Raw genomic sequence first — 26,284 nt, 5'->3', positions numbered from 1 at the left:
GACTCCTGTTTTTTTTCTGCTATATCTATAAATAATATATAAATATATAATATATATAAATATTTATAAATACATATATAAATATATAAATATATTATATATAATAAATATATTTATTTTTATATATTTAATATTATGTATTAATTATATAATATAATAATATAAATATTTAATTATATATAAATATATTTATATATAATATAAATAATATAAAAATTAAATGGTACAGCTATAAATAATGGTTTTGGCTTTAGATAGTTTGAGATAGATAACTCACTTGCACTGGAAAGAGTCCTGACTAATGGAGGACCCCAAAACCTAGTCCCCAAGTCAGGGCCCCACCCTGCCTCTCTGGTCTTACTATCTATTGTCACCTTCAGTTCCTGGCCTTTAGATCTAATCTGTAGCCAATCTGTCTGTTGGTAGTACATTTTCACACAGCTTCACTGGTTAAGGAATAGCATCTGCTTTATTACCAGTAGAAAATGTCCCAGCATACCACGTAGGACAGAAGTGAAATCAGGATCCAGAATCTGGGGCTTCCTGGCTCTGGAAATTCTGCAGCGTGGGACCTCATTTGTTTCCTGTTGGGAGGAGCTTTCATTTCCTCAGCATCAAAGGGCCTTCCCTCTATCTCAGTCACCTTCTTAATCCAGAGGTTGTAATTTTCTAACAAGGTGTATATTCCTGGTGTGTTTTTCTGTCCACAGCTCTTGCCCCAGCTGATAATGCCCACCTGGTACCAGGTCTTGTCCGACTCTGTGGTGCAGACCAGAGGGCCCCCACTGTCACCCTGTGGGCAGAGAACACAGTTCAATAGTTAGTCCCATTCTAGACTGCTCATTTAAGGCAAAGCATAGGTCACTCATTGAGACAATGCACTGATCTACCCTCTTCCAGGCTGCCAAAAGAGATGTTGTCATTGCTGACCATGCCCACCCCTCTCCTGCGTCCACAGCAGCAGTATGCTGCTGTCAGGATGGCTCTGAGAGTTATAGACAGTGGAGAGGACAAAACTGAAGAGGGAGGAGAGAGAGAGAGTTAGCGAGAAAATCACTGCATATAGAGGGGAGCTGGAGGAGAGAGCAAATGCTGCACAGACCAAGAGGAGTGGAAGCTAGTTTTGTGGGCCTTACCAAATGAGAAGCTCTGGAAAGGGCTGTAAAATAAAAGAACAAAAGCAGGATATGAGAAGTATTGTTAGAGGTGGCAGATATGCATTGAATCTCCTTTCGTGTTCTTCTAGAAGCATGAAGGAGAATGATGTTCCTTTTTAATTCTTTGGTGTGGTGTCTGTCTGCAAGACCCAGTGACCTAAAGCTTTTCTGAATGCACAACGCATCTGGGGTGGAATCACAAGGGCCTATGGCTCCCATGATTACATATATAGAAAATATATACCAAGTCCTCCCATGTACCATCTATCTATATCTATATATATGTATATATATATATGTATGTATATGTGGCTTCCTTTTACCCATTTTAATATATGCAAAATGAGGTTTAAGGAGGCTTTAAAAGCTTGATCAGAGCTACACCATAGCCCAGCCAGAGCTGGAACCAGGACTTCCTGATGCCAAAGCACACATTCTTTCCACCTTGCTACTTGCCTTTCATGGAAGTTGCTGAGTGTCTACAATCACTCAGGACGCCTTTCTGCAATGGAGAAATAGCCTCTTTTCCCAAGATCATAAACAGGTGGCTAGAATGAATGGAATCTTACAAGCTCTAACAGAGGGAGGAGGATTACTAATATTTCCTGGACATGAGACGTTGAGGCACAGTGCTAGCCCCTGGATTTTTGTTTCTCATCAATCACACTATCTCAGTGAGGTAAGTATTTTTTTTTAAAGATTTTATTTACTTACTTGATAGACAGAGATCACAAGTAGGCAGACAGGCAGGCAGAGAGAGAGAGAGGGGGAAGCAGGCTCCCCGCTGAGCAGAAAGCCCGATGTGGGGCTCGATCCCAGTACCCTGGGATCATGACCCAAGCCAAAGGCAGAGGCTTTAACCGACTGAACCACCCAGGCACCCCAGTGAGGTAGGTATTTTGATTCCCATTTTATAATTCCAAAATTGAAGGTCAGAGAAGTTTGATCACTCCCATTTAACAAATCTTCACTGAGGGAAAAACTAATCACCAGGCCTTTGGCGTAAAAGACCTTATGCTCTAGTGGAAGAGATCAAAAAGTAAGCAAAAAGGATCAACTGTGTTTGATGGGACAGAAGTATGAACACAGTAAAGGAGGAGTACAAAGCGGGGAATAAATTGATTCTGTTGAGGGAAAGTTCTGTCAGGGTAGACGTCAAAGCATTTAGTCTGAAGGGTAAATAGAAATTTGACAGGAAGAGTGTGTGTGGTGGGGGACTGACTGGAGGGGAATCAGACAGCAAGTAGAGGAACCAAGATGAGAACATAAAAATGAAGAAGATCTGAACCAGGGATGACTTTGGATATAAATGATGAACTAGTTCCCAGGTCACAGGGTGTGGATAGCAGAGATAAAGTGTAGGGGGGAGATAATGAATAAATGTGTTCAAATGGAGTTTGGGTTGACTGAGGGATGCATCACCAAGCAGCGGGATACACTGAGAAGAATTACAAAGAGGTCATGGCTCAAGGACACCCAATAAATGTGGCCCAAAATCCAAATTGCCCTTTCCAGTATAAAATGTTGTCTCTAACACTTGTCTGGTTTTTGTGGGTGTTTTTCTTCGTACTAGTTTTGTTTCAGTCATTGGGCAAGAACCAAATAAACAGAATCCTTCCATAAATTTTGTTTTTATAATGTTCCTCATTTTATGAAGGGATGAATGTTATTAAAAATCTCATTAGGGGAGCCTGGGTGGCTCAGTGGGTTAAAGCCTCTGCCTTCGGCTCAGGTGGTCATCCCAGGGTCCTGGGATCGAGCCCCGCATCAGGCTCTCTGCTCGGCAGGGAGCCTGCTTCCTCCTCTCTCTCTGCCTCCCTCTCTGCCTACTTGTGATCTCTCTCTTTCAAATAAATAAAATCTTTTTAAAAAATCTCATTTATCTGTTGCCTTGATTATTCATTATTTTCTTATACAACAGGGAGAGAACTGTCCCTGGGCAAGTAACTCTTCTAAGTTGCAGTTTCCACATAGTTCAAGTGAAAATAATGCCAAGTACTTGCCAAGACTGTCAGCAGATAAAATTTTAAGAATCTATATATCACTCAGCCCAGGGTAAATACTATGTAGTAAAAGCCCTAGAAATGTATTAATGTTGTTATTTTACCCTTATGTGTTACAAACATTGCTTGTATATTTAGGAAATAGAGATTCTCCTCACAGACTGCTGGGACCAAGAAGGACATCTATAAATACATGTCCTTTTATGCATGAACCTTTTTTTTTCCTGTTGGAAAGAAAAAGCACACGTTGCCTCAAAGGAGGGTCTGGCCTCAAACAGTTAAGGACCTGGTGCTGATGACAACCTGCCTAAGGGGGATTTTCTTCCAAGGATGAATTCTGATAGCCAACTGTCTGTCTGATTAAAAACATACTGACCATGAAAGCCTGTAAGTTCACCTCTGTGAGAGAGTTAATTATATCATGTCATTACTCCTCTCTGTTTTGGAGTAGAAGCAGATGACTCGGCACCACTACCACCTGGACTTCACACAAGTCGCTTAAATTCTAATCCTTCTTTTCTCATCTATTAAACAGGGAGAGTGAGAGATGCCCAACCCCTGTACAGGGTAGTGGAGAAAACAAAAATATTGAGTATGTGTAAAAGAGCTATGAAGTTATTATACTGCTTTGGATCCAATCAGATAGTGAAGGGAATTATAGATGATTAAAATAAACATTAGCTCATCTGTGAAACAGAGTCTTGATGAAATATTTCTATATATTTCTTCCCAGTTTTAAAAAGTCTGTGAATCTAGGGGCACCTGGCTGACTCAGTTGGTAGAGCATGTGACTCTAGATCTCCGGGCTGTAAGTTCAAGTCCTATGCTGGGTGTAGAGATTACTTAAAATAATTTTTTTTTTAATTAAATAAAAATAAAATGTCTGTGATTCTAAAAGTCAAAGAATCTATGGAGTGAAATAAGACTTCTGTGAAAGCAGCAGGGATGATGAGCTCAAGATAACACAGGGCAGTGGAACTACTCTGTATAATACTATAATGATGGTTATGTGTAATTAGAATTTTTTCTTAACTTACAGGATGCATAACACTGTAGATGAACCCTAAAGTAAGCTACGAACTTTTGGTGATAGTAAAGTGTCAGTGTTGGTCCATAAATTGTAATAAATGTACCCCTCTGTTGGGGGATGTCGATAGTGCAAGAGGTTAGACATGTGGGAACAGGGGTAAATGGGAAATCCCAATACCTCCTTCTCAATTTGTTGTGAACCCAAAACTCTCTAAAAAAATAATGTGGTAAAAAAAATAAATAAAGCGGTTCAGGTCTAAATCAAGTCAGCTTGGCAGTCCCATAACCAGACTTCCCAGCATCCCAGTTGGATGCCAGTTCTTAACCTGCACACTCTTAGCTTCCTTGAGGACCTCTCTCAGGTGTCCCCTCCCCTGGGGCCACTTTATGGACAGATAGTTGTTGGCTTACTTGGAAGGTTCATCTATTTGGTAAACATTTTGGGGGGATTTTTCATGTGCCAACCACTGTGCTAGGCAGTGAGAATTTACACACGAGTAAGACAACATTTCTGTTGGAGCTGAGAAAGACCTGAAAACAGTCAGTTCATTGTTATGACTGTTGCTCTGGAAAGTTGATAGTCCTTCACAAAAGTATTGAATTACTAGCTGGGGATAAGTTTGATTTTATATTTTGTTTGACTATGACATTTAAAAATTAGTTTTTAATTAAACTTTTTAATTTTCATAGTGTAACCTGAATAAGGGTATTACAAAGAGGAAAAGTGTTGGGAAAAGTAAATAAAAAATCCATTTTTTCCATTGTTAACACTTAATTTTAATTTGTATTTTAAGTACAGCATCATCATATTGTTATTATTTTGAACATATTTAAATGTTTTCATTAAAAAATTATCATTTCCCTGAATTATATGATGACATGGTGTGCAGAAGTTTGCTAAATTTAAAAGCGTGATTTTATTTTTAAAGACAATTATTTTTTTATTTATATTTTTTATATTTAATTTATTTATTTTTTCAGCAAAACAGTATTCATTGTTTTTGCACAACACCCAGTGCTCCATGCAATACGTGCCCTCCCTACTACCCACCACCTGGTTCCCCCAACCTCCCACCTCCGCCCCTTCAAAACCCTCAGATTGTTTTTCAGAGTCCATAGTCTCTTATGGTTCGCCTCCCCTCCCCAATGTCCATAGCCCACTCCCCCTCTCCCAATCCCACCTCCCCCCAGCAACCCCCAGTTTGTTTTGTGAGATTAAGAGTCATTTATGGTTTGTCTCCCTCCCAATCCCATCTTGTTTCATTTATTCTTCTCCTATCCCCCTACCCCCCCATGTTGCTTCTCCATGTCCTCATATCAGGGAGATCATATGATAGTTGTCTTTCTCCGATTGACTTATTTCACTAAGCATGATACGCTCTAGTTCCATCCACGTCGTCGCAAATGGCAAGATTTCATTTCTTTTGATGGCTGCATAGTATTCCATTGTGTATATATACCACCTCTTCTTTATCCATTCATCTGTTGATGGACATCTAGGTTCTTTCCATAGTCTGGCTATTGTAGACATTGCTGCTATAAACATTCGGGTACACGTGCCCCTTCGGATCACTATGTTTGTATCTTTAGGGTAAATACCCAGTAGTGCAATTGCTGGATCCTAGGGTAGTTCTATTTTCAACATTTTGAGGAACCTCCATGCTGTTTTCCAGAGCGGTTGTACCAGCTTGCATTCCCACCAACAGTGGAGGAGGGTTCCCCTTTCTCTGCATCCTCGCCAGCATCTGTCATTTCCTGACTTGTTAATTTTAGCCATTCTGACTGGTGTGAGGTGATATCTCATTGTGGTTTTGATTTGTATTTCCCTGATGCCGAGTGACGTGGAGCACTTTTTCATGTGTCTGTTGGCCATCTGAATGTCTTCTTTGCAGAAATGTCTGTTCATGTCCTCTGCCCATTTCTTGATTGGATTGTTTGTTCTTTGGGTGTTGAGTTTGCTAAGTTCCTTATAGATTTTGGACACTAGCCCTTTATCTGATATGTCGTTTGCAAATATCTTCTCCCATTCTGTCAGTTGTCCTTTGGTTTTGTTAACTGTTTCTTTTGCTGTGCAAAAGCTTTTGATCTTGATGAAATCCCAATAGTTCATTTTTGCCCTTGCTTCCCTTGCCTTTGCTGTTGTTCCTAGGAAGATGTTGCTACCGCTGAGGTCGAAGAGGTTGCTGCCTGCATGCTCCTCAAGGATTTTGATGGATTCCTTTCTCACATTGAGGTCCTTCATCCATTTTGAGTCTATTTTCGTGTGTGGTGTAAGGAAGTGGTCCAATTTCATTTTTCTGCATGTGGCTGTCCAATTTTCCCAGCACCATTTATTGAAGAGGCTGTCTTTTTTCCATTGGACATTCTTTCCTGCTTTGTTGAATGAGCTATTTTTCTTTAAAGACTGTATTTATTTATTTGAGAGAGCATGAGCAGGAGGGAGGGGCAGAGGCAGAGGGAGAAGTAAGCTCTCTGCTGAGCAAGGAGCCTGACATGGGGCTCCCTCTGAGGACACTGAGATATGACCTGAGCCAAAGTCAAATGTTTAACTGACTGAGCCACCCAGGCACTCCTTGAGTTAACTTTTAATTGAACTTATTTGAGGAATTAATGGTTCTCAATTAAAAAGAAATTTATCCTAATTTTTGGCTTTATTTTTCCTTATTTTCTTTATCCTATGTTTATCAATAAATTAAACCCATCTCTCTATTCTAGCTATGACAGATCCTACCTGGAGTATTGCTTGGAGTATTAGGTTATGATACTGGTTGTTATTTAAATCTTCAGTTTTAATAGGTTTCTTTGAAACTGGAGTCTGGGGAATAGCAACTCTTTACCATGGGATTTGGGTGGAAGCCCTGATTCCCCAAGTCAGGCCTGTGATGACACCTAGGGGAGGAGCAGGAATGCTCTGTTATACCTAGGTGAGGTGAAAGCCCAAGTTTCTCAGGTGTCTCCACTGACATCAAGGGGGGGAAAGGATGGTTACTACCATCTAGTAGTAACCAGCCACATAGCTGCTTCTGTAACCACCACCATGAACTAGAAGGAAGTCGAGGTTGTCCACTTGATCTTGGTTGATGGGTTGGGGGGAATCGATTTTTTTCCTGTTCTTTTGTTTGAATAAAATGTTTAATATTTATTGTCAAAAAGTTTCTGCCTTCCTAGGTTGCTCCTTTCCTAATCCAAAGAAAGGGAAATCTTTCTTGTTTTGTTCATTTTCATCTGCGCTCATTGACATTCTGAGTTGCAGACTTGTCTAGCATCCAGTCTGGGATATATAAGAAGCAAAAAGAAAACCCAAGGAACTCACTGCTGGGTCCTTCCTTAAGTGTTGGGATATCCAATCCGTCCATATCTACCTTTCAGAGCCTTTATTTTTGTTTTATAATATAAAGTCCAGTAGTTTTAGCTGTACTTAGTGGGAGGGATTGGGGGAACTATGTTTACTCCATTCTGTCTAGAACCAGAAGTCCCAATTCTCTTTTTTGTTTTGTAATGTTTAAATTGCCCAGAATGTGAAGAAAACACAAGGTTAATATGATGTTTGATATGATCTCTATTTTTGGTCTTCACAATATTCACCACATGAGACTCCTGCTAAACAGAGTCATTGCTACAGGTGTCCATTCTTTCTCACCTCAGAGCCCCTCCTTTTCTCCCCGATTCCCTCAACCCCTATCCCAGCAACTCTCTTCCAAGACCCTATCTCACAGCCTCGCAGGAAAAATTATCATCTTCCAACAATGAACAATAACAGGCAATTCTGTAGTTTTATGCCAGTGACCAGATCCATTGCCCAGCAAATGAGTAGAGCTAAGTGGGCTCATTGGGATGATGATGAACAGAGAATCTCCAAAGACAAGGAGAATGGTTTTAAAGACAACACACATAATTCATCCTTAGAGCCATAGGAAGCTAATTCCTAAGGTTTTTCCCCCCATTTTTTCTAGCATCAATCAAAAATGTTTTTCTTTTTAAATCGTTATGTTCATTTTATTTAAAACTAAGATACCAGTCTTTTGTTCCATGAAATCCACATGTATTTTCCAAATATTATAAGCTTTACTCAATGGCCTGCCCAGGAGTTTGTGGACTCCTTTAGGTGAGAAACTGTGTCTCATTCATTGTTGGATTCCGCAGGGCTTAATGTGCTCAACAGTAAATTAATGAAATAAAATTATTCCTTCTATGAATCTCAAATCCTGCTTGGCTTTTTGTTTTTTAAGAATTCCAAAAAATGGGAAAGCCGTGGAGTCCTATTTATGTAGTATATCTAAAGAAGAGTAGAAATATTTATACAGTGTTGCTACATACTGACTCATGGACATGCACTGACATTCCAAGGACCTGACAATGAGTACTTCCCAATTCATGTCCCCATTCCCATGGTGGAGCCCTGAATCCCACACATTTTATAGACTCTTAACTGTCTAGTCTCTGTGAAGAGGAGATACCCTTGCATTGGCAGCCCTGAGGTGATAGGCCCCTATAAGGTGGAGGTGGGGGCGCCTGGGTGGCTCAGTGGGTTAAAGCCTCTGCCTTTGGCTCAGGTCATGATCCCAGGGTCCTGGGATCGAGCCCTGCATCGGGCTCTCTGCTCAGCAGGGAGCCTGCTTCCTCCTCTCTCTCTGCCTGCCTCTCTGCCTACTTGAGATCTCTGTCTGTCAAATAAATAAATAAAATCTTAAAAAAAAATCATACAATTCTTTAAAAAAAAATGGTGAAGGTGGGGATACCCCTTAGTTACCTGGCAAGCATCAAAACTCTCATTCTCATAGCCAGCACACAGCATATTCTTGGTAAGCTTTGGAAATGCCTCTGAACATTTCTCCCAATCCATGATGATCATTGGCACTTTCATCAGATCAGTTTTCATAGAGCTTTTGTCATCTAGCCCACAGAGAAAGCACATTAGAGAAGTCACTAGATAGTAGTCCCAGTGCTGATAATGCACCTAGATGACCCTGTGTATTCCTGTGTCCCATCAGCCACTTGTCTACTTTTCTTCATATTCTCCACTCTCCACTTCCTTCCAGTAATCCCATGCTATTCACTCACTACAATACCAGGCTTTTCTAAACTATTCCCCCACCTACTTGGATTATTCCTCTTATTCCAAATCATATTCCTGCTTCCAAGCAGACATCCTGCTTGACTCCAACCAGCCCTACAGACTTGACTTCTTGAAACTGTCTATTGATCATTTCTCAGCATAAGCCTGCCTCTTCAGCATGTATATACCTATTGCTACTTCTTAGTAAATTTCTAAATTCTTCTCCTTATTAAGTAGTTTTAATTGTATAGGTACCCATCTGCCTCCTCCTCACTTCTAACTCTCCAGTAGTAGCCCAGAAACAGTGTTACTCTAGTTGTCTTCTTATTACTAAACTCCTAGAATACCTACCATCTTCCAGACCCCAGCTGGTTGCAAAGCTCCCCATGGACCTAGAGTCTTGTTCAGGCCTGAACACAGCAGTGCTGTGCTGTTCCCGTCCATTCCCCTACCTATTTTCTTTGGGGATAGTCCAATGGAGCTTTCATAATCCCTTTCTGCCCTAGTACAGCTCTTCCTATCTTGGCCAAGTAACAATGTAACAACAAGTAACAACAAATTCATTTCTAAGAATGGTTGGGCAACACTCCAGGACCATCAAAAATCTAGGCTGGGACAGGCATCTTGAATGCCTGTAGGAACCAGGTGGAAAACATCAATGTGTGAATCAAAGGAGATGCAAGACAATAAAGAATATGGGAGCCCCCGGCAAACTGGAGAGTTTAAATTCAGTTAAACAAACAAACAAGAATGTTCTGTGCTGGCTGAATATGACCACACCTGGCGACTGGTTTGGACCTGGCATCTCAGGGGCCTTGAGGAGTTGTTTCCTTGGCACTGGGAAGGGGCTGAGATTTGGCCTCTGTGAGCCTCAGGTATGCAGGCATTTGCTCTAATGCAAGTCTTTTTCTCATTCCTCCTTCCTTCGCTCTCTCTCTTTTCATGCTCCTGCCCACATCTTTAGATTTACTGGCCCACCCTCAGATGCCCATGATGTGGCTCCTCCCCTGGCAGCTCTCAGGAGAAGCTAAGTGGACACATACCACTGTTGGTCTGACCCCATCCTGCCACCCAGCATTTGTGCCACACAGAAGGGCTGGGCTTTCCGGGTATGCAGATGGGCTCCATCAGTCCGTTGAACCTGATGGGTGAGTCCAAGAGCAGCAAGGCGATATCATTGTCCATGTTGAGTCTTCGAAATTCCTTGTGAAGAACTATGCTGGTAACCCCCTTTATTTCCAGGGATGAGCTGCTTAAGTCATTGCTTCCCAACACAACGCTCAAGTCTGTTGGACTGGTGGCACAGAAACAGAGAGGAGGAAGGAGGCGGGGAAGAGGAGTCATGAAGAACACAGAATTTATGCTGCCCCAAACCCCTAAATCCCCTATAGTTCTAGGGGCCTTTCAGACTTGTCCTACTGGGGCTGTTGCTCAGAAGATGTAAGAATTTGAAAAAGGTAGAGGGAAGTGAAACACCAGGGGTGTCATACTATAGCCACATTGCTGCTCCAGCACAGTCCTAGAGATGTGAATGAGATACTCCTGTCTAATGCTATTGAGAAAGTACTTAGCTTTGGGTACTCCAAGGAATACACAGGAGACCACTTGGTATGGATCAAACTCGCTTCAGAAAAGTATTATTACATTGATTTGCCTACTAGCCTCTCAGAGACTCAGGCACAGAATTCAATCTAGACTTACTATTGATTAAGTATAAAGAGTCTTTAACAATAATTTAGGCATTCCCTCAGGGCAGAATGGCCAGAAACTTCCCAATAGCCAATCCTTAAGTATATAATGGAAGCATATGTGACAAGTTTCCTTGGCTATGCCATGATGAAACTTTCTCTTGTTTTTTATTAACTTTTAAAAGTCAGACTTTCTGTGTATCTTCAAACTGTCTTGAGGTGATGTAGCAGGTATAGCAGAAAGCATAGACACTGGAACCAGGATTTAAATCCTATTTTTGTTTACTATGTGTGCATCATAGTAAAAAGTCACCCAGCCATATTGGGCCTGTTTCCTTCTCTGTAAAAATAGTATTGTTCATTCTACCTGCCTCAGAGGGTAATTGCAAGATTGAATGAGTTAAAATGGGATTATTCATCTACCTTGTTCAGGTAACTGAATGTCAGAATGAATAAGTTAATCCAAGTAATTTCTTAGCAGGTAACTGATTCTGATTAGTAACCAGTAAATGCTAGACTTACAACCAGTCTCTTGGAGTGCAGAGAAAACTCTCCAAGGAGCAAGTAAATATGGTGTCAGATAGCCCAGGATTCCAGACTTCCAGAATTAGCAGACTATCTTCCTAGAAGGACTTGCATGTCCTAGAAGAGGTGGATGGAACAAGCCTTTTTCTCTACAAAACCATGAATGTTCCTGAAGAGGACAGTGTGTGACCTCAGGGAAACCATAGTTATTTGTCCTGTGTGACAGTGAAGAGGGCATAGCAGATGCCACCTTCAGGTTCACTGCCACCTCCTTCCTGGGGCTGGAAGGGTTGGGTGGTAGTCATTCCTGTCTGACTCAGGACTGACCAGATCTAGGATTTCCCTTAGCAATCAAGTTTTGCTGAGTGTGGGGGGTGCCCTGGGAATGAATGGTGTCAGAAGCAGCAGGAATGGGCTCTTGATACTTACAGTAGCTCTTCAAAAATTAAACAGTGAGCAGCAGTGACAATCCACCACTTGTTGATGATTGAGCCGCCACAGAAATGTTCATTTCTTGCCTGAATACTCACCTGCCATGGGAACTCACCCACCTCAGCCTCCATTCCCCCTATGATTTTGGAATACTGAGCTCCTTCCTCAAAAATTGGTCTTTTACCACATTCTGGTAGATGAAAGAGAAAAAATAAAGAAGCAACATTTTGTCAATGTCCATGGAGGCTTATAAGTAGTTATTATTATACCCATTCTGGAGATGTGGAAACTGAGGCTGGCCCAGTGAAGCACCTCTAGGAATACAAGTAAGCCAACAGATGCTTTATTTTGCTGCACAGGGTCTGGGACAGAAGTGTTGGCTCTGTCCCCTCTCAAGCATTGTGATCTCAGAAAAGTCACCTCATTGAGCTTGTTTCTAAACTCTAGCCAAAGAAAAATGAGGGAAATATTTGTCCAGAGCCATCTCTGGAGTGTTAGGCAGAATAATGACCCCACCCCAATAGATGTCCATGTCTTAATGGACCATGCCCTGGAACTTATGACTATGTTACCTTTCAGGGAAAGGGGGATTTGGGATATGGAATTAAAGTTGCTAATTTGCTGACCTTAAAATGGGGAGATTATCCTGAATAATGTGAGTGGGCCCAGTGTAGTTACAAGGGTCCTTAACATGGTGGAAGGAAACAGAAGATAGATATGACTATGGAAGAAAGGCATGCAGAGATGCATGCTGCTATCTTTGAAGATGGAGGGACTACCAGCCAAGGAATACAGATAACCTGTAAACCTAGAAAAGGCAAAGCTAAGATTCTCCCCTAAACCCTCAGATTAGGAACAAAGTCCTGCTCACAGCTTGATCTTTGCCCAGTGAGACCTGTGCACACTTTTATCCTACAAAAATGAAAGATAAGAAATGGGTGTTAAGTTTGTGGTTGTTTTGTTATAGCAGCCATAGGAAACATACATGCAGGAAACAAAAAAGATGGTCCAGAAAGGGTATGGACCTTCTGCAAGCCCTGAGCCTAAGCCATTTTAGGTTAAAACATTCTATTCCAGGTAGAGGAGCTCCATGCCCTGAGAAGCTGAGAGCAAAGGCTGTGGCTGCTCGTGCAGAGAAGAGATATTCACCTCTGGACAGAGTATAGATCCAGCACCTTGCCCCCAGGAGGAGAAGCCTTTCCATTTATGTTGGTTGGCTTGAACATTGCTTTGCACTCTGGAACAAGGAGTTTGACTCTAAGGAGCCTAAGATCTCCTCTTGTCTCTTTCTTGATGCCACTTTTCCAATTTTTCAGTCAATAAAGGTTTTGAGGATTTTGTATTGTGGGTTGGATTGACCCAAGAGTGGTCATGTTTTGCTTAACAACAACAACAAAAAACTAAAGTGAAAATTCAGCAATTTGCATCAAAAGTCTTCAGCTGTCAGTAATCTATAAAGGCTCTTTTCAGAACTTTTGGATCTGCACTCTTTTATTTAACAAACACAGAGTGCTTAGTATGTGTCATGCATTGTTACAAACACTCTACAAAGACCAATTTACTTAATTTTCATAATAATGCTATGAGGTAGGTACTATTATTATCATCCCCACTTTACAGTTAAGATAGCTGAGGGACAGAGAGGCTAAGTAATTTGCCCAAGGTCACACAGCTAGTCATGGCCAGACCAAGATTTGAACCAAGGCAATCTGACTTCACAGATTGGCACTACTCATGCCCCTCTCTGTCTAGAATATTCTTCTCTCAGATGGTTGTGTGGCTTACTTTGTTCAGGCCTTTGTTCAAGAATCACTTCTTTGGAAAATTCTCCCCAACCCCTCCTGTCCTGGTCCCTCTTTATCTCCTAACCTATATTATATTTCTTCATCATTTTATCATTAAGTTGGAGATTATTCATCCCTTTTTGCCTCTGATATCAGAATGTAAGCTTCATCTGGGGAAGAAGACATGCCTGCCATGTTGATAGTAGAATGATAGCATCATGATGAAGTCCCAAAAGTTCATTTTTGCTTTGTTTCCTTTGCCTTTGGAGACATATCTTGAAAGAAGTTGCTGTGGCTGATATCGAAGAGGTTACTGCCTATGTTCTCCGCTAGGATTCTGATGGATTCCTGTCTCACGTTGAGGTCTTTTATCCATTTCGAGTTTATCTTTGTGTACAGTGTAAGAGAATGGTTGAGTTTCATTCTTCTACATATAGCTGTCCAATTTTCCCAGCACCATTTATTGAAAAGACTATCTTTTTTCCACTGTATGTTTTTTCCTGCTTTATCAAAGATTATTTGGCCATAGAGTTGAGGGTCCATATCTGGGCTCTCTACTCTGTTCCACTAGTCAATGTGTCTGTTTTTATGCCAGTACCATGCTGTCTTGGTGATCACTTTGTAGTAAAGCTTAAAATCGGAAACAGCCAACAAAACAAAGAAGGAAACCACAGAATGGGAGAAGATATTTGCAAATGACAATACAGACAAAAGATTGATATCCAGGATCTATAAAGAACTTCTCAAACTCAACACATGCAAAACAGATAATCATGTCAAAAAATGGGCAGAAGATATAAACAGACACTTCTCCAATGAAGACATACAAATGGCTATCAGACACATGAAAAAAATGTTCATCATCACTAGCCATCAGGGAGATTCAAATTAAAACCACATTGAGATACCACCTTACACCAGTTAGAATGGCCAAAATTAGCAAGACAGGAAACAACGTGTGTTGGAGAGGATGTGGAGAAAGGGGAACCCTCTTACACTGTTGGTGGGAATGCAAGTTAGTGCAGCCACTTTGGAGAACAGTGTGGCGATTCCTCAAGAAATTAAAAATAGAACTTCCCTATGACCCTGCAATTGCACTGCTGGGCATTACCTCAAAGATACAGATGTAGTGAAAAGAAAGGCCATCTGTACCCCAATGTTCATAGCAGCAATGACCGTGGTCGCCAAACTGTGGAAAGAACCAAGATGCCCTTTAACAAACGAATGGGTGAGGAAGATGTGGTCCATATACACTATGGAGTATTATGCCTCCATCAGAAAGGATGAATACCTAACTTTTGTATCAACATGGATGGGACTGGAAGAGATTATGCTGAGTGAAATAAGTCAAGCAGAGAGAGTCAATTATATGGTTTCACTTATTTGTGGAGCATAAGAGATAACACAGAGGACATGGGGAGATGGAGAGGAGAAGGAAGTTGAGGGAAATTGGAAGGGGAGATGAACCATGAGAGACTATGGACTCTGAAAAACAATCTGAGGGTTTTGAAGGGGCGGGGGGTGGGAAGGTGGGGAAGCCTGGTGATGGGTATTATGGAGGGAACGTATTGCATGGAGCACTGGGTGTGGTGCATAAACAATGAATTCTGTTACACTGAAAAGAAATTAAATTTTTTTTTCCATTTTATTTATTTTTTCAGCGTAACAGTATTCATTCTTTTTGCACAACACCCAGTGCTCCATGCAAAACGTGCCCTCCCCATTACCCACCACCTGTTCCCCCAACCTCCCACCCCTGACCCTTCAAAACCCTCAGGTTGTTTTTCAGAGTCCATAGTCTCTTATGGTTCGCCTCCCCTCCCCAATGTCCATAGCCCGCTCCCCCTCTCCCAATCCCACCCCCCCCAGCAACCCCCAGTTTGTTTTGTGAGATTAAGAGTCATTTATGGTTTGTCTCCCTCCCAATCCCATCTTGTTTCATTTATTCTTCTCCTATCCCCCTACCCCCCCATGTTGCTTCTCCATGTCCTCATGAAAAGAAATTAAATTTAAAAATAAATAAATAAACAACAACAACAACAAAAAGAATGATAGCATCACAGTTGGCGTGGAGGGGACACTCAACAGTGATGAGCAATCCTCTTACTCAGAGGCTCCACTTCTGGGAACTATCCTAAGGGAAGAATCTGGAAGGCAGCAGTTGAAAGATGTTCACTACAGTGATCTCTATAACAGCAACAAATTGAAGGCATCCTCAATGTTATGACTAAAGTAGGGCATATGCATTCAGCCATAAAAATTATGCTTATGGAAGGTTTTTAATGATGGGAGCCAAATGTTTAAGATACAATGTTGAAAGGGAAAAGTCTGATCCCTGACCTACTCACATTTCAGCCAACACCCAGACCAGAATGAGGAAGGCTAGGTGAATAGGCTATGTTCTTTTCATGGGGTAGTGTGCGGAGAGGGAAATGCAGGCCCAGAGTCAGATGGGTTCAGAATCCCTGCCCTTCCACTTCCCCACTATGTGACTTGGACAAATCTTCAACCTTCATAAGGCACAAAGTTGGTCACAAATGCATGGGGCTGAGAGTGGAGACATGGGGAATTTCCTTACCCATGAGAGGCACTAAGTAACCCAGCTCCCCTTCAACCTCAACCATGCTTTAAGAGAGAGAACCCATCAGGGAACCAATGGTGAGGAGCTGCCCATTAAGAACAGAAGGCCCTGGGGCGCCTGGGTGGCTCAGTGGGTTAAAGCCTCTGCCTTCGGCTTAGGTCATGATCCCAGGGTCCTGGGATTGAGCCCCGCATCGGTCTCTCTGCTCAGCAGGGAGACTGTTTCCTCCTCTCTCTCTGCTAGTTTCTACTTGTAATCTCTGTCTGTCAAATAAATAAATAAAATCTTTAAAAAAAAAAAAAGAAAAGAACAGAAGGCACTGGCCTTCCGCCTGCATGCATACATGTGAATGTGCCCAGTTAGGCTTCTGCTCTGCACCTGCAGTTCCCCAGAGCTCTGTCATGCTCCTGACCCCCATGCTCTTCTTCCCCCGATTTGGAGGTCTGATGTTCAGCTCATTCTGGGCATTTGCTTCTAGGTTCTCCATTACTCATTTAGAGATAAAGTTTAGGATTTCAAAACTGAAACTTAAGATCAGACAGGCTGAACTCTGAGCTGGGGAAGAGGAGAAGAGAGGGAAGTATTTTTTTGTGGGGGAGCACTATGAGGGAAAACATGAAGTTACTACTCTTGTGCCCTTGTGAGCCAGCCTCTTAATGACCAATTAGCTAGTTAATGAGCTCAATAACCACATCTCTCCCTTATCCCTTAATGCTCACCACTGACTGGATGAAAGTGATGTGAACAGGGCCACTGTCATGCCCAACCCCACCTGGGAAAGCTGCTCTGGCCACTAGGAGAAGAGAACACATACCAAAATGTACGCCTTTGACTTGGGACATGAGCAGCAGAATTGATAACAGGAGCATGGCCCTTGGCTTTGATGTTGGCCTAGGAGGTGATGGAGGCCAAGGCTCAGGGATATGATGCTGATAGAGCCTCCCTTCTTATAGCCAGTCCCTGGCCAATGATGTCACAATGGGCTGCGGAGTTTAAGAACTCAAACAGGTCATGCAGGCTTCTCTTCTTGCCATTTTGTTTCTAAGATTGTTGCTCAGGGGTACCTCATCCTTGAAGGCACCTAGTCTGAGCTTCCCTTCGTACTGATCTCTTTAGGACCCACTCCTCACAGAGTCCTTGGTGGACACCTGCTTTTGGCCCCTGTGACTCCCATGTGTTTTAAGGCTCAAATGCCTCCTCTTTCACAAAGCCCGTCATGCCAGGGGCTCTCTGTGAATGTGTGCATAATGCCTAAGGGAAGGGTTGACATGCTGGACCTGTAGATTGGGGAGGAGAGCCAGGAGGCCCAGAGGCCTCTCCCAGCACTACCACCCTACCCAATACATTTGCCCTAATAGTTTTCTGCTCAGACCTCTGATCTTGGGCTGCTGGCATGAACCTTCTAGGCTGGGTTCAGAGGCTCTGCTTCCCCTCATGCAGAGCCCAGCAGATAAAAATCCTTGCATCCACCACTTTCTGGGTTGATTATGCATGGCCCCCAAATCTTCAGATAATCCCTTGTCCATGTGTATAGATGGGAAGAGGAGACTCAAAGGTGGAAATGCCTGGTCTATGGCTTCTCCTTCTATCAGCAGCTCAGTCATAGGATTTGAACCTTACTATTTTGTTGCATACTTTAAGCACACTGACTGGGGTGGACTCTACCCAAGCAACCTCAGTACTGCCTTCCTGGCCAGTGGCCAGGCCCCGTGGTTGGAAGAGAATCTCACTCATTTCAGTTCCCAAAGTGACCATAGTTCATTTTCCAGACCAAAGTGTCTACTCTTCCCAGCCTAGCTCCTGTGGTTTTCTCACCTGCTGAAAAGGAATAATAGGGTCCATCCATAAAGTCATTGTGAAGCTCAAAACAAGATTATGTGACTCGGGTGCTGTCCCCTCTTTACTTTACTGAGGATGTGGCTCCAACTACTTCCTGAGAGGAGAAATTCCAGGGTAGGTGACTTACTCCTCTTATCCCATGGGCCCCTGCAGATAGATGTTCCTTGGCACCCAGGGGTCCACTCTGAGTGTTGGGCCAGGGCCTGTTGTGTGGCCATGGGGTGGCATGATCCCCACCTGTTCTGAACTGTTCTTCTCCTCAGAGAAGGCCTGATGAGTGGCTAACCCTTTTCTTCTTTACTGGCATATGGGTAAAAGTACCAAAGCATACTGGGTCACGGGGCCCTAGTCTGATCACCAGGAAGCTCCAAGCTTTCCCTCTGTTCTTTCTTTAGACTCAGCTCTCTCCCTTCCCTGGACCTGCTCTTCCCACCCATGCTGAATTCTGGTGGCTTTCCCCTTTGCTCAAGTGCTTCCAGTAGGTTGTGGAGGGGAGGAGGAGCCTGGGCCCTAGGTCAATTGGGAGGAAGGAGGATGACTGCTAATCTGCCTTGCAGGGAAGCAGGAATGATAGACAGACCCACACCACTGCTGCTCACTTTCTACAGAAGTATCTGGACAAAAGCAATGCTCGTGTCTAGGAAGATCCATTTCCTTCTGGGTCTCTATTCCTTCTATTAACATAATTGGGCTCTATTTCTTGTGAAATACTCATACACTGCCCAGAATTATTTTATTAATTTTATTTTTATTTATTTATTTTCTGTGTGTGCCAAGCTTCTTTACAATAACAATGGATTGCAAAATGACTGAACTGATGGAGGGGAGAGATGGGTAGGGTCAGAGCTGCCATGCACACCCACATCTTCAGAGGGCACGATTCCCATAGATCACAGTGGGATTACATCGCCCTGGAATTGGGCGAACATGGGGGGCTCAGGTGTGAAGAGAAACTTTAGTGCTCTATAAGGAATCTAGAGAAATCCAAAAAGGCACATGACGACATAGGTTGCCCAGAGACGGCTGCCTGACTGATGCTTCCAAGATCCCCAGGGTGGCATTATCATGGTGACTTTATTTACCCCACAGTCCTAACCAGTGGATCTCTCACTTCGATGTGCAGCCTGGGGAGCTTGTTCAGTGCAGATTAAGGTTACCAGATTTATCAAAGAAAAATACAGGATGCCCATTTAATTTTGAACTTCAGATTTAATAAAAGTACATTTCTAGTATGTGTGTACCGCATGCAATGTTTAGAACATACAATACACTAAAAATATGTATATATATATTTTTTTCCCTGAAATCCTAATGTATCTGGAATTCTGTATTTTTTTTAAATTTCTTATTTATTTCTTATTTTTGAATAAACATATAATGTATTTTTATCCCCAGGGGTACAGGTCTGTGAATCGCCAGGTTTACACACTTCACAGCACTCACCATAGCACATACCCTCCCCAATGTCCATAACCCCCCTCCCACTCTCCCAACCCCACCTCCCCCAGCAACCCCCAGTTTGTTTTGTGAGATTAAGAGTCACTTATGGTATGTCTCCCTCCCAATCCCATCTTGTTTCATTTATTCTACTCCTATCCCCCTAACCCCCCATGTTGCATCTCCACGTCCTCATATCAGGGAGATCATATGATAATTGTCTTTCTTTGATTGACTTATTTCACTAAGCTTGATACCCTCTAGTTCCATCCATGTTGTCGCAAATGGCAAGATTTCATTTCTTTTGATGGCTGCATAGTATTTCATTGTGTATATATACCACTTCTTCTTTATCAATTCATCTGTTGATGGACGTCTAGGTTCTTTCCATAGTTTGGCTATTGTAGGCATTGCTGCTATAAACATTCGGGTACACGTGCCCCTTCGGATCACTATGTTTGTATCTTTAGGGTAAATACCCAGTAGTGCAATTGCTGGGTCATAGGGTAGTTCTATTTTCAACATTTTGAGGAACCTCCATGCTGTTTTCCAGAGTGGTTTACCAGCTCTCATTCCCACCAACAGTGTAGGAGGGTACCCCTTTCTCCGCATCCTCGCCAGCATCTGTCATTTCCTGACTTGTTAATTTCAGCCATTCTGATTGGTGTGAGGTGATATTTCACTGTGGTTTTGATTTGTATTTCCCTGATGCTGAGTGATGTGGAGCACTTTTTCATGAGTCTGTTGGCCATCTGGATGTCTTCTTTGCAGAAATGTCTGTTCATGTCTTCTGCCCATTTCTTGATTGGATTGTTTGTTCTTTGGGTGTTGAGTTTGCTAAGTTCCTTATAGATTTTGGACACTAGCCCTTTATCTGATATGTCGTTTGCAAATATTTTCTCCCATTCTGTCAGTTGTCTTTTGGTTTTGTTAACTGTTTCCTTTGCTGTGCAAAAGCTTTTGATCTTGATGAAATCCCAATAGTTCATTTTTGCCCTTGCTTCCCTTGACTTTGGCAATGTTCCTAGGAAGATGTTGCTACAGCTGAGGTTGAAGAGGTTGCTCCCTGTGTTCTCCTCAAGGATTTTGATGGATTCCTTTCTCACATTGAGGTTCTTCATCCATTTTGAGTCTATTTTCATGTGTGGTATAAGGAAGTGGTCCAATTTCATTTTTCTGCATGTGGCTGTCCAATTTTCCCAGCACCATTTATTGAAGAGGCTGTCTTTTTTCCATTGGACATTCTTTCCTGCTTTGTTGAAATTAGTTGACCATAGAGTTGAGGGTCTATTTCTGGGCTCTCTATTCTGTTCCATTGATCTATGTGTCTGTTTTTGTGCCAGTACTGTGCTGTCTTGATGATGACAGCTTTGTAATAGAGCTTAACGTGCGGAATTGTGATGCCACCAACTTTGGCTTTCTTTTTTAATATTCCTTTGGCTATTCGAGGTCTTTTTTGGTTCCATATAAATTTTAGGATTATTTGTTCCATTTCTTCAAAAAAAATGGATATTATTTTGATAGGGATTACATTAAATGTGTAGATTGCTGTAGGTAGCAGAGACATTTTCACAATATTTATTCTTCCAATCCAGGAGCATGGAACATTTTCCCATTTCTTTGTGTCTTCTTCAATTTCTTTCATGAGTACTTTATAGTTTTCTGCATATAGATTCTTAGCCTCTTTAGTTAGGTTTATTCCTAGGTATCTTATAGTTTTGAGTGCAATTGTAAATGGGATTGACTCCTTAATTTCTCTTTCTTCTGTCTTGTTGTTGCTGTACAGAAATGCAACTGATTTCTGTGCATTGATTTTATATCCTGACACTTTACTGAATTCCTGTACAAGTTCTAGCAGTTTTGGAGTGGAGTCTTTTGGGTTTTCCACATATAGTATCATATCATCTGTGAAGAGTGATAGTTTGACTTCTTCTTTGCCGATTTGGATGCCTTTAATTTCTTTTTGTTGTCTGATTGCTGAGGCTAGGACTTCTAGTACTATGTTGAATAGCAGTGGTGATAATGGATATCCCTGCCGTGTTCCTGACCTTAACGGAAAAGCATTCAGTTTTTCTCCATTGAGAATGATATTTGCGGTGGGTTTTTCATAGATGGCTTTGATAATATTGAGGTATGTGCCCTCTATCCCTACACTTTGAAGAGTTTTGATCAGGAAGGGATGCTGTACTTTGTCAAATGCTTTTTCAGCATCTATTGAGAGTATCATATGGTTCTTGTTCTTTCTCTTATTAATGTGTTGTAGCACATTGATTGATTTGCAGATGTTGAACCAACCCTGCAGCCCTGGAATAAATCCCACTTGGTCGTGGTGAATAATCCTTTTAATGTACTGTTGAATCCTATTGGCTAGTATTTTGGTGAGAATTTTTTCATCTGTGTTCATCAAGGATATTGGTCTGTAGTTCTCTTTTTTGGTGGGATCCTTGTCTGGTTTTGGGATCAAGGTGATGCTGGCCTCATAAAATGAGTTTCCTTCCATTTCTATTTTTTGGAACAGTTTCAGGAGAATAGGAATTCATTCTTCTTTAAATGTTTGGTAGAATTCCCCTGGGAAGCCATCTGGCCCTGGGCTTCTCTTTGTTTCGAGATTTTTGATGACTGTTTCAATCTCCTTACTGGTTATGGGCCTGTTCAGATTTTCTATTTCTTCCTGGTTTAGTTGCAGTAGTTCATATGTCTCTAGGAATGCATCCATTTCTTCCATATTGTCGAATTTGTTGGCATAGAGTTGCTCATAGTATGTTCTTATAATTGTCTGTATTTCTTTGGTGTTAGTTGTGTTCTCTCCTCTTTCATTCATGATTTTATTTATTTGGGTCTTTTCTCTTTTCTTTTTGATAAGTCTGGCCAGGGGTTTATCAATCTTATTAATTCTTTCAAAGAACCAGCTCCTAGGTTCATTGATTTTTTCTATTTTTTTTTTTTTTTGGTTTCTATTTCATTGATTTCTGCTCTGATCTTTATGATTTCTCTTCTCCTGCTGGGTTTAGGGTTTCTTTCTTGTTCTTTCTCCAGCTCCTTTAGGTGTAGGGTTAGGTTGTGTACTTGAGACCTTTCTTGTTTCTTGAGAAAGGCTTCTACTGCTATATATTTTCCTCTCAGGACTGCCTTTGCTGTGTCCCACAGATTTTGAACTGTTGTGTTTTCATTATCATTTGTTTCCATGAATTTTTTCAATTCTTCTTTAATTTCCTGGTTGACCCATTCATTCTTTAGAAGGATGCTGTTTAGTCTCCATGTATTTGGGTTCTTTCCAAATTTCCTCTTGTGATTGAGTTCTAGCTTCAGAGCATTGTGGTCTTAAAATATGCAGGGAATGATCCCAATCTTTTGATACTGGTTGAGACCTGATTTAGGACCCAGGATGTGATCTATTCTGGAGAATGTTTCATGTGCACTAGAGAAGAATGTGTATTCTGTTGCTTTGGGATGAAATGTTCTGAATATATCTGTGAGGTCCATCTGGTCCAGTGTGTCATTTAAGGCCTTTATTTCCTTGTTGATCTTTTGCTTGGATGATCTGTCATTTCAGTGAGGGGAGTGTTCAAGTCCCCTACTATTATTGTATTATTGATATGTTTCTTTGATTTTGTTATTAATTGGTTTATATAGTTGGCTGCTCCCACGTTAGGGGCATAGATATTTAAAATGGTTAGATCTTCTTGTTGGACAGATCCTTTGAGTGTGATATAGTGTCCTTCTTCATCTCTTATTATAGTCTTTGGCTTAAAATCTAATTGATCTGATATAAGGATTGCCACTCCAGCTTTCTTCTGATGCCCATTAGCATGGTAAATTGTTTTCCACCCCCTCACTTTGAATCTGGAGGTGTCATTGTGTCTAAAATGAGTTTCTTGTAGGCAACATATAGATGGGTTTTGTTTTTTTACCATTCTGATACCATGTGTCTTTTGATTGGGGCATTTAGCCCATTAACATTCAGGGTAACTATTGAGAGATATGAATTTAGTGCCATTGTATTGCCTGTAAGGTGACTGTTACTGTATATTGTCTCTGTTCCTTTCTGATCTACTACTTTTAGGCTCTCTCTTTGCTTAGAGGACCCCTTTCAATATTTCCTGTAGAGCTGGTTTGGTGTTTGCAAATTCTTTCAGTTTTTGTTTGTCCTGGAAGCTTTTGATCTCTCCTTCTATTTTCAATGATAGCCTAGCTGGATAGAGTATTCTTGGCTGCATGTTTTTCTCGTTTAGTGCTCTGAATATATCATGCCAGTTCTTTCTGGCCTGCCTGGTCTCCGTGGATAAGTATGCTGCCAATCTAATATTTTTACCATTGTATGTTACAGACTTCTTTTCCCGGGCTGCTTCCAGGATTTTCTCTTTGTCACTAGGACTTGTAAGTTTTACTATTAGGTGATGGGGTGTGGGCCTATTCTTGTTGATTTTGAGGGGGGTTCTCTGCACCTCCTGGATTTTGATGCTTGTTCCATTTGCCATATTAGGGAAATTCTCTCCAATAATTCTCTCCAATATACCTTCTGCTCCCCTCTCTCTTTCTTCTTCTTCTGGAATACCAATTATTCTAATGTTGTTTCGTCTTATGGTGTCACTTATCTCTCGAATTCTCCCCTCGTGGTCCAGTAGCTGTGTGTCCCTCTTTTGCTCAGCTTCTTTATTCTCTGTCATTTGGTCTTCTGTATCACTAATTCTTTCTTCTGCCTCCTTTATCCTAGCAGTGAGAGCCTCCATTTTTGATTGCACCTCATTAATAGCTTTTTTTATTTCAACTTGGTTAGATTTTAGTTCTTTAATTCCTCCAGAAAGGGCTTTTATATCTCCAGAGAGGATTTCTCTAATATCTTCCATGCCTTTTTCAAACCCAGCTAGAACCTTGAGAATCATCATTCTGAACTCTAGATCTGACATATTACCAATGTCTGTGTTGATTAGGTCCTTAGCCTTCAGTACTGCCTCTTGTTCTTTTGTTTGTGGTGATTTTTTCCACCTTGTCATTTTGTCAAGATAAGAGGATATGAAGGATCAAATAAAATACTAAAAGGGTGGCAATGACCCCAGAAAAATGTGCTGTAACCAAATCAGAAGAGACCCCAAAATGTGGGGGGGAGTAAGGGGATAAAAAGAAGTTCACAGAAAAAAAAAAAGAAAAAAATTTAAAAAATAAAACCAATATAGAAAATATAAAAAAGAAAGAAAAATATATATTTTAGATAAACTAGTTAAAAAACATTAAAAAAGAAAAGGGTAAAAGTTTAAAAAGATTTAGCAAAAGAAGAAAAAAGAAAGAAAAAAAAATTGAAAAAAAATTGAATTAACCGCAAGACTAAGGAATCATGGGGAGAAAGCCATGAGTTCCGTGCTCTGCTTTCTCCTCCTCTGGAATTTCACTGCTGTCCTAGGTATTGAACCTGCTTTCCTTGATAGATGAACTTCTTCCTGGCTGGATATTTTGTTGATCTTCTGGGGGAGGGGCCTGTTGCAGTGACTTTCAAGTGTCTTTGCCCAAGGCGGAATTGCACCGCCCTTACCGGGGGCTGGACTAAGTAATCTGCTCGGGTTCTCTTTTGGGAGCTTTTGTTCCCTGAACGCTTTCTGTAGAGTTCCGGAGGACGGGAATGAAAATGGTGGCCTCCCAGTCTCCGGCCCAGAGGAGCTGAGAGCCCAGGGCCCCACTCCTCAGTGCGCCCCCAGAGGACAGCACCCAATCACTCCTGTATCCCCAGCTTCCCGTTGCGCTATGAGCTCACCCAGCCTGTGACCGGTTCAAGGTAACCCCAAGCTGAGAGTTCAGTCCTCGACTCTGTCTCTGTAGCTGGCTTCTTCATTCTAACACCTGCGAGCTCTGTGACACTCCGACACCCCCGATCCTTCTGTGACCCACGGGACCTGGGGCCATGCTGACCCTGCGTGGGTTTCACCCCAGTTTAGCCTCTGGAGCAATGTCCCTCAGTGGAACAGACTTTTAAAAGTCCTGATTTTGTGCTCCATTGCTCCGCCTCTTGCTGGGAGCCAGGCCTCTCCCCGCAGTCTATCTTCCCATCATTTTGGATTCACTTCTCTGCCAGTCCTACCTTTCAGAAAGTGGTTGATTTTCTGTTTCTAGAATTGCTGTTCTTCTTCTCTTCGATCTCCCGTTGGATTTGTAGGTGTTTGCAATGTTTAGATAAGCTATCGAGCTGATCTCCTGCTACCTGATGTAGTCTCAGCCTGCTACTCCTCCGCCATCTTGACTCCTCCTGCAATTCTGTATTTTATTTGGCAATGGCAGTGGCAATTTCCAGGCTTCTTCCTTCAGATGCTGATCCAGTGGATTGGAGAGGGAAGGAGAGCCAGATCTAAGTATTTTAACAGTGGTCTCCAGATGATTCCAGTAGAAATTATCCTGGGCCACTTAGAGAAATGTCAGTCAGGCCTAGGGTAAAGAGTCTCCTGGGGTCTCTGGGAAGCTAGGGTTGGAGTCTGACTCTACCTGGGAAATCAGGAGAGAATAAGCGTGGCTGGCCAACAACTTAGGCTCTGGGATGGTACTGTGTAGAGGGACTGATTGATCCCTAGTTTGTGCAGTGTGGGGTGCAGAGGAGAGAGAGCCAGTCAGGGGTGTCTGAGGATCCACCCACAGGGCTTCCCAGAGGGGGCAATAGGGCCCCACAGGAAAGAGGCTGGGGATGTGCTTCCAGTCCTGGGAGTGGCGAGAAAAAGGAGGCCTTCAGGGAACCACAGAACAGCCCATGAAAGCACCACCCTATAAGTTAGC

At 42.0% G+C, this 26,284-nt stretch overlaps 1 protein-coding gene across 1 annotated transcript; it reads right to left on the bottom strand.

Moving 5' to 3' along the window:
* Positions 1-472: 472 nt before the first annotated feature.
* PRSS55 (serine protease 55) lies at positions 473-17,124 on the bottom strand. The gene is made up of 5 exons (XM_045997423.1): positions 17,070-17,124; positions 11,888-12,080; positions 10,289-10,539; positions 8,940-9,082; positions 473-793 (listed from the first exon to the last, which is right to left on the bottom strand). Exons 1-5 carry the CDS (start codon positions 17,122-17,124, stop codon positions 473-475), a joined length of 963 nt encoding a protein of 320 aa, XP_045853379.1.
* Positions 17,125-26,284: the final 9,160 nt, after the last annotated feature.

The sequence above is a fragment of the Meles meles genome, chromosome 2 (assembly GCF_922984935.1).
Source record: "Meles meles chromosome 2, mMelMel3.1 paternal haplotype, whole genome shotgun sequence".
Classification (NCBI taxonomy): Eukaryota; Metazoa; Chordata; class Mammalia; order Carnivora; family Mustelidae; genus Meles; species Meles meles.
Note: the sequence above shows the minus strand (reverse complement) of the source record. Positions and strands in the feature narration are given on the sequence as shown.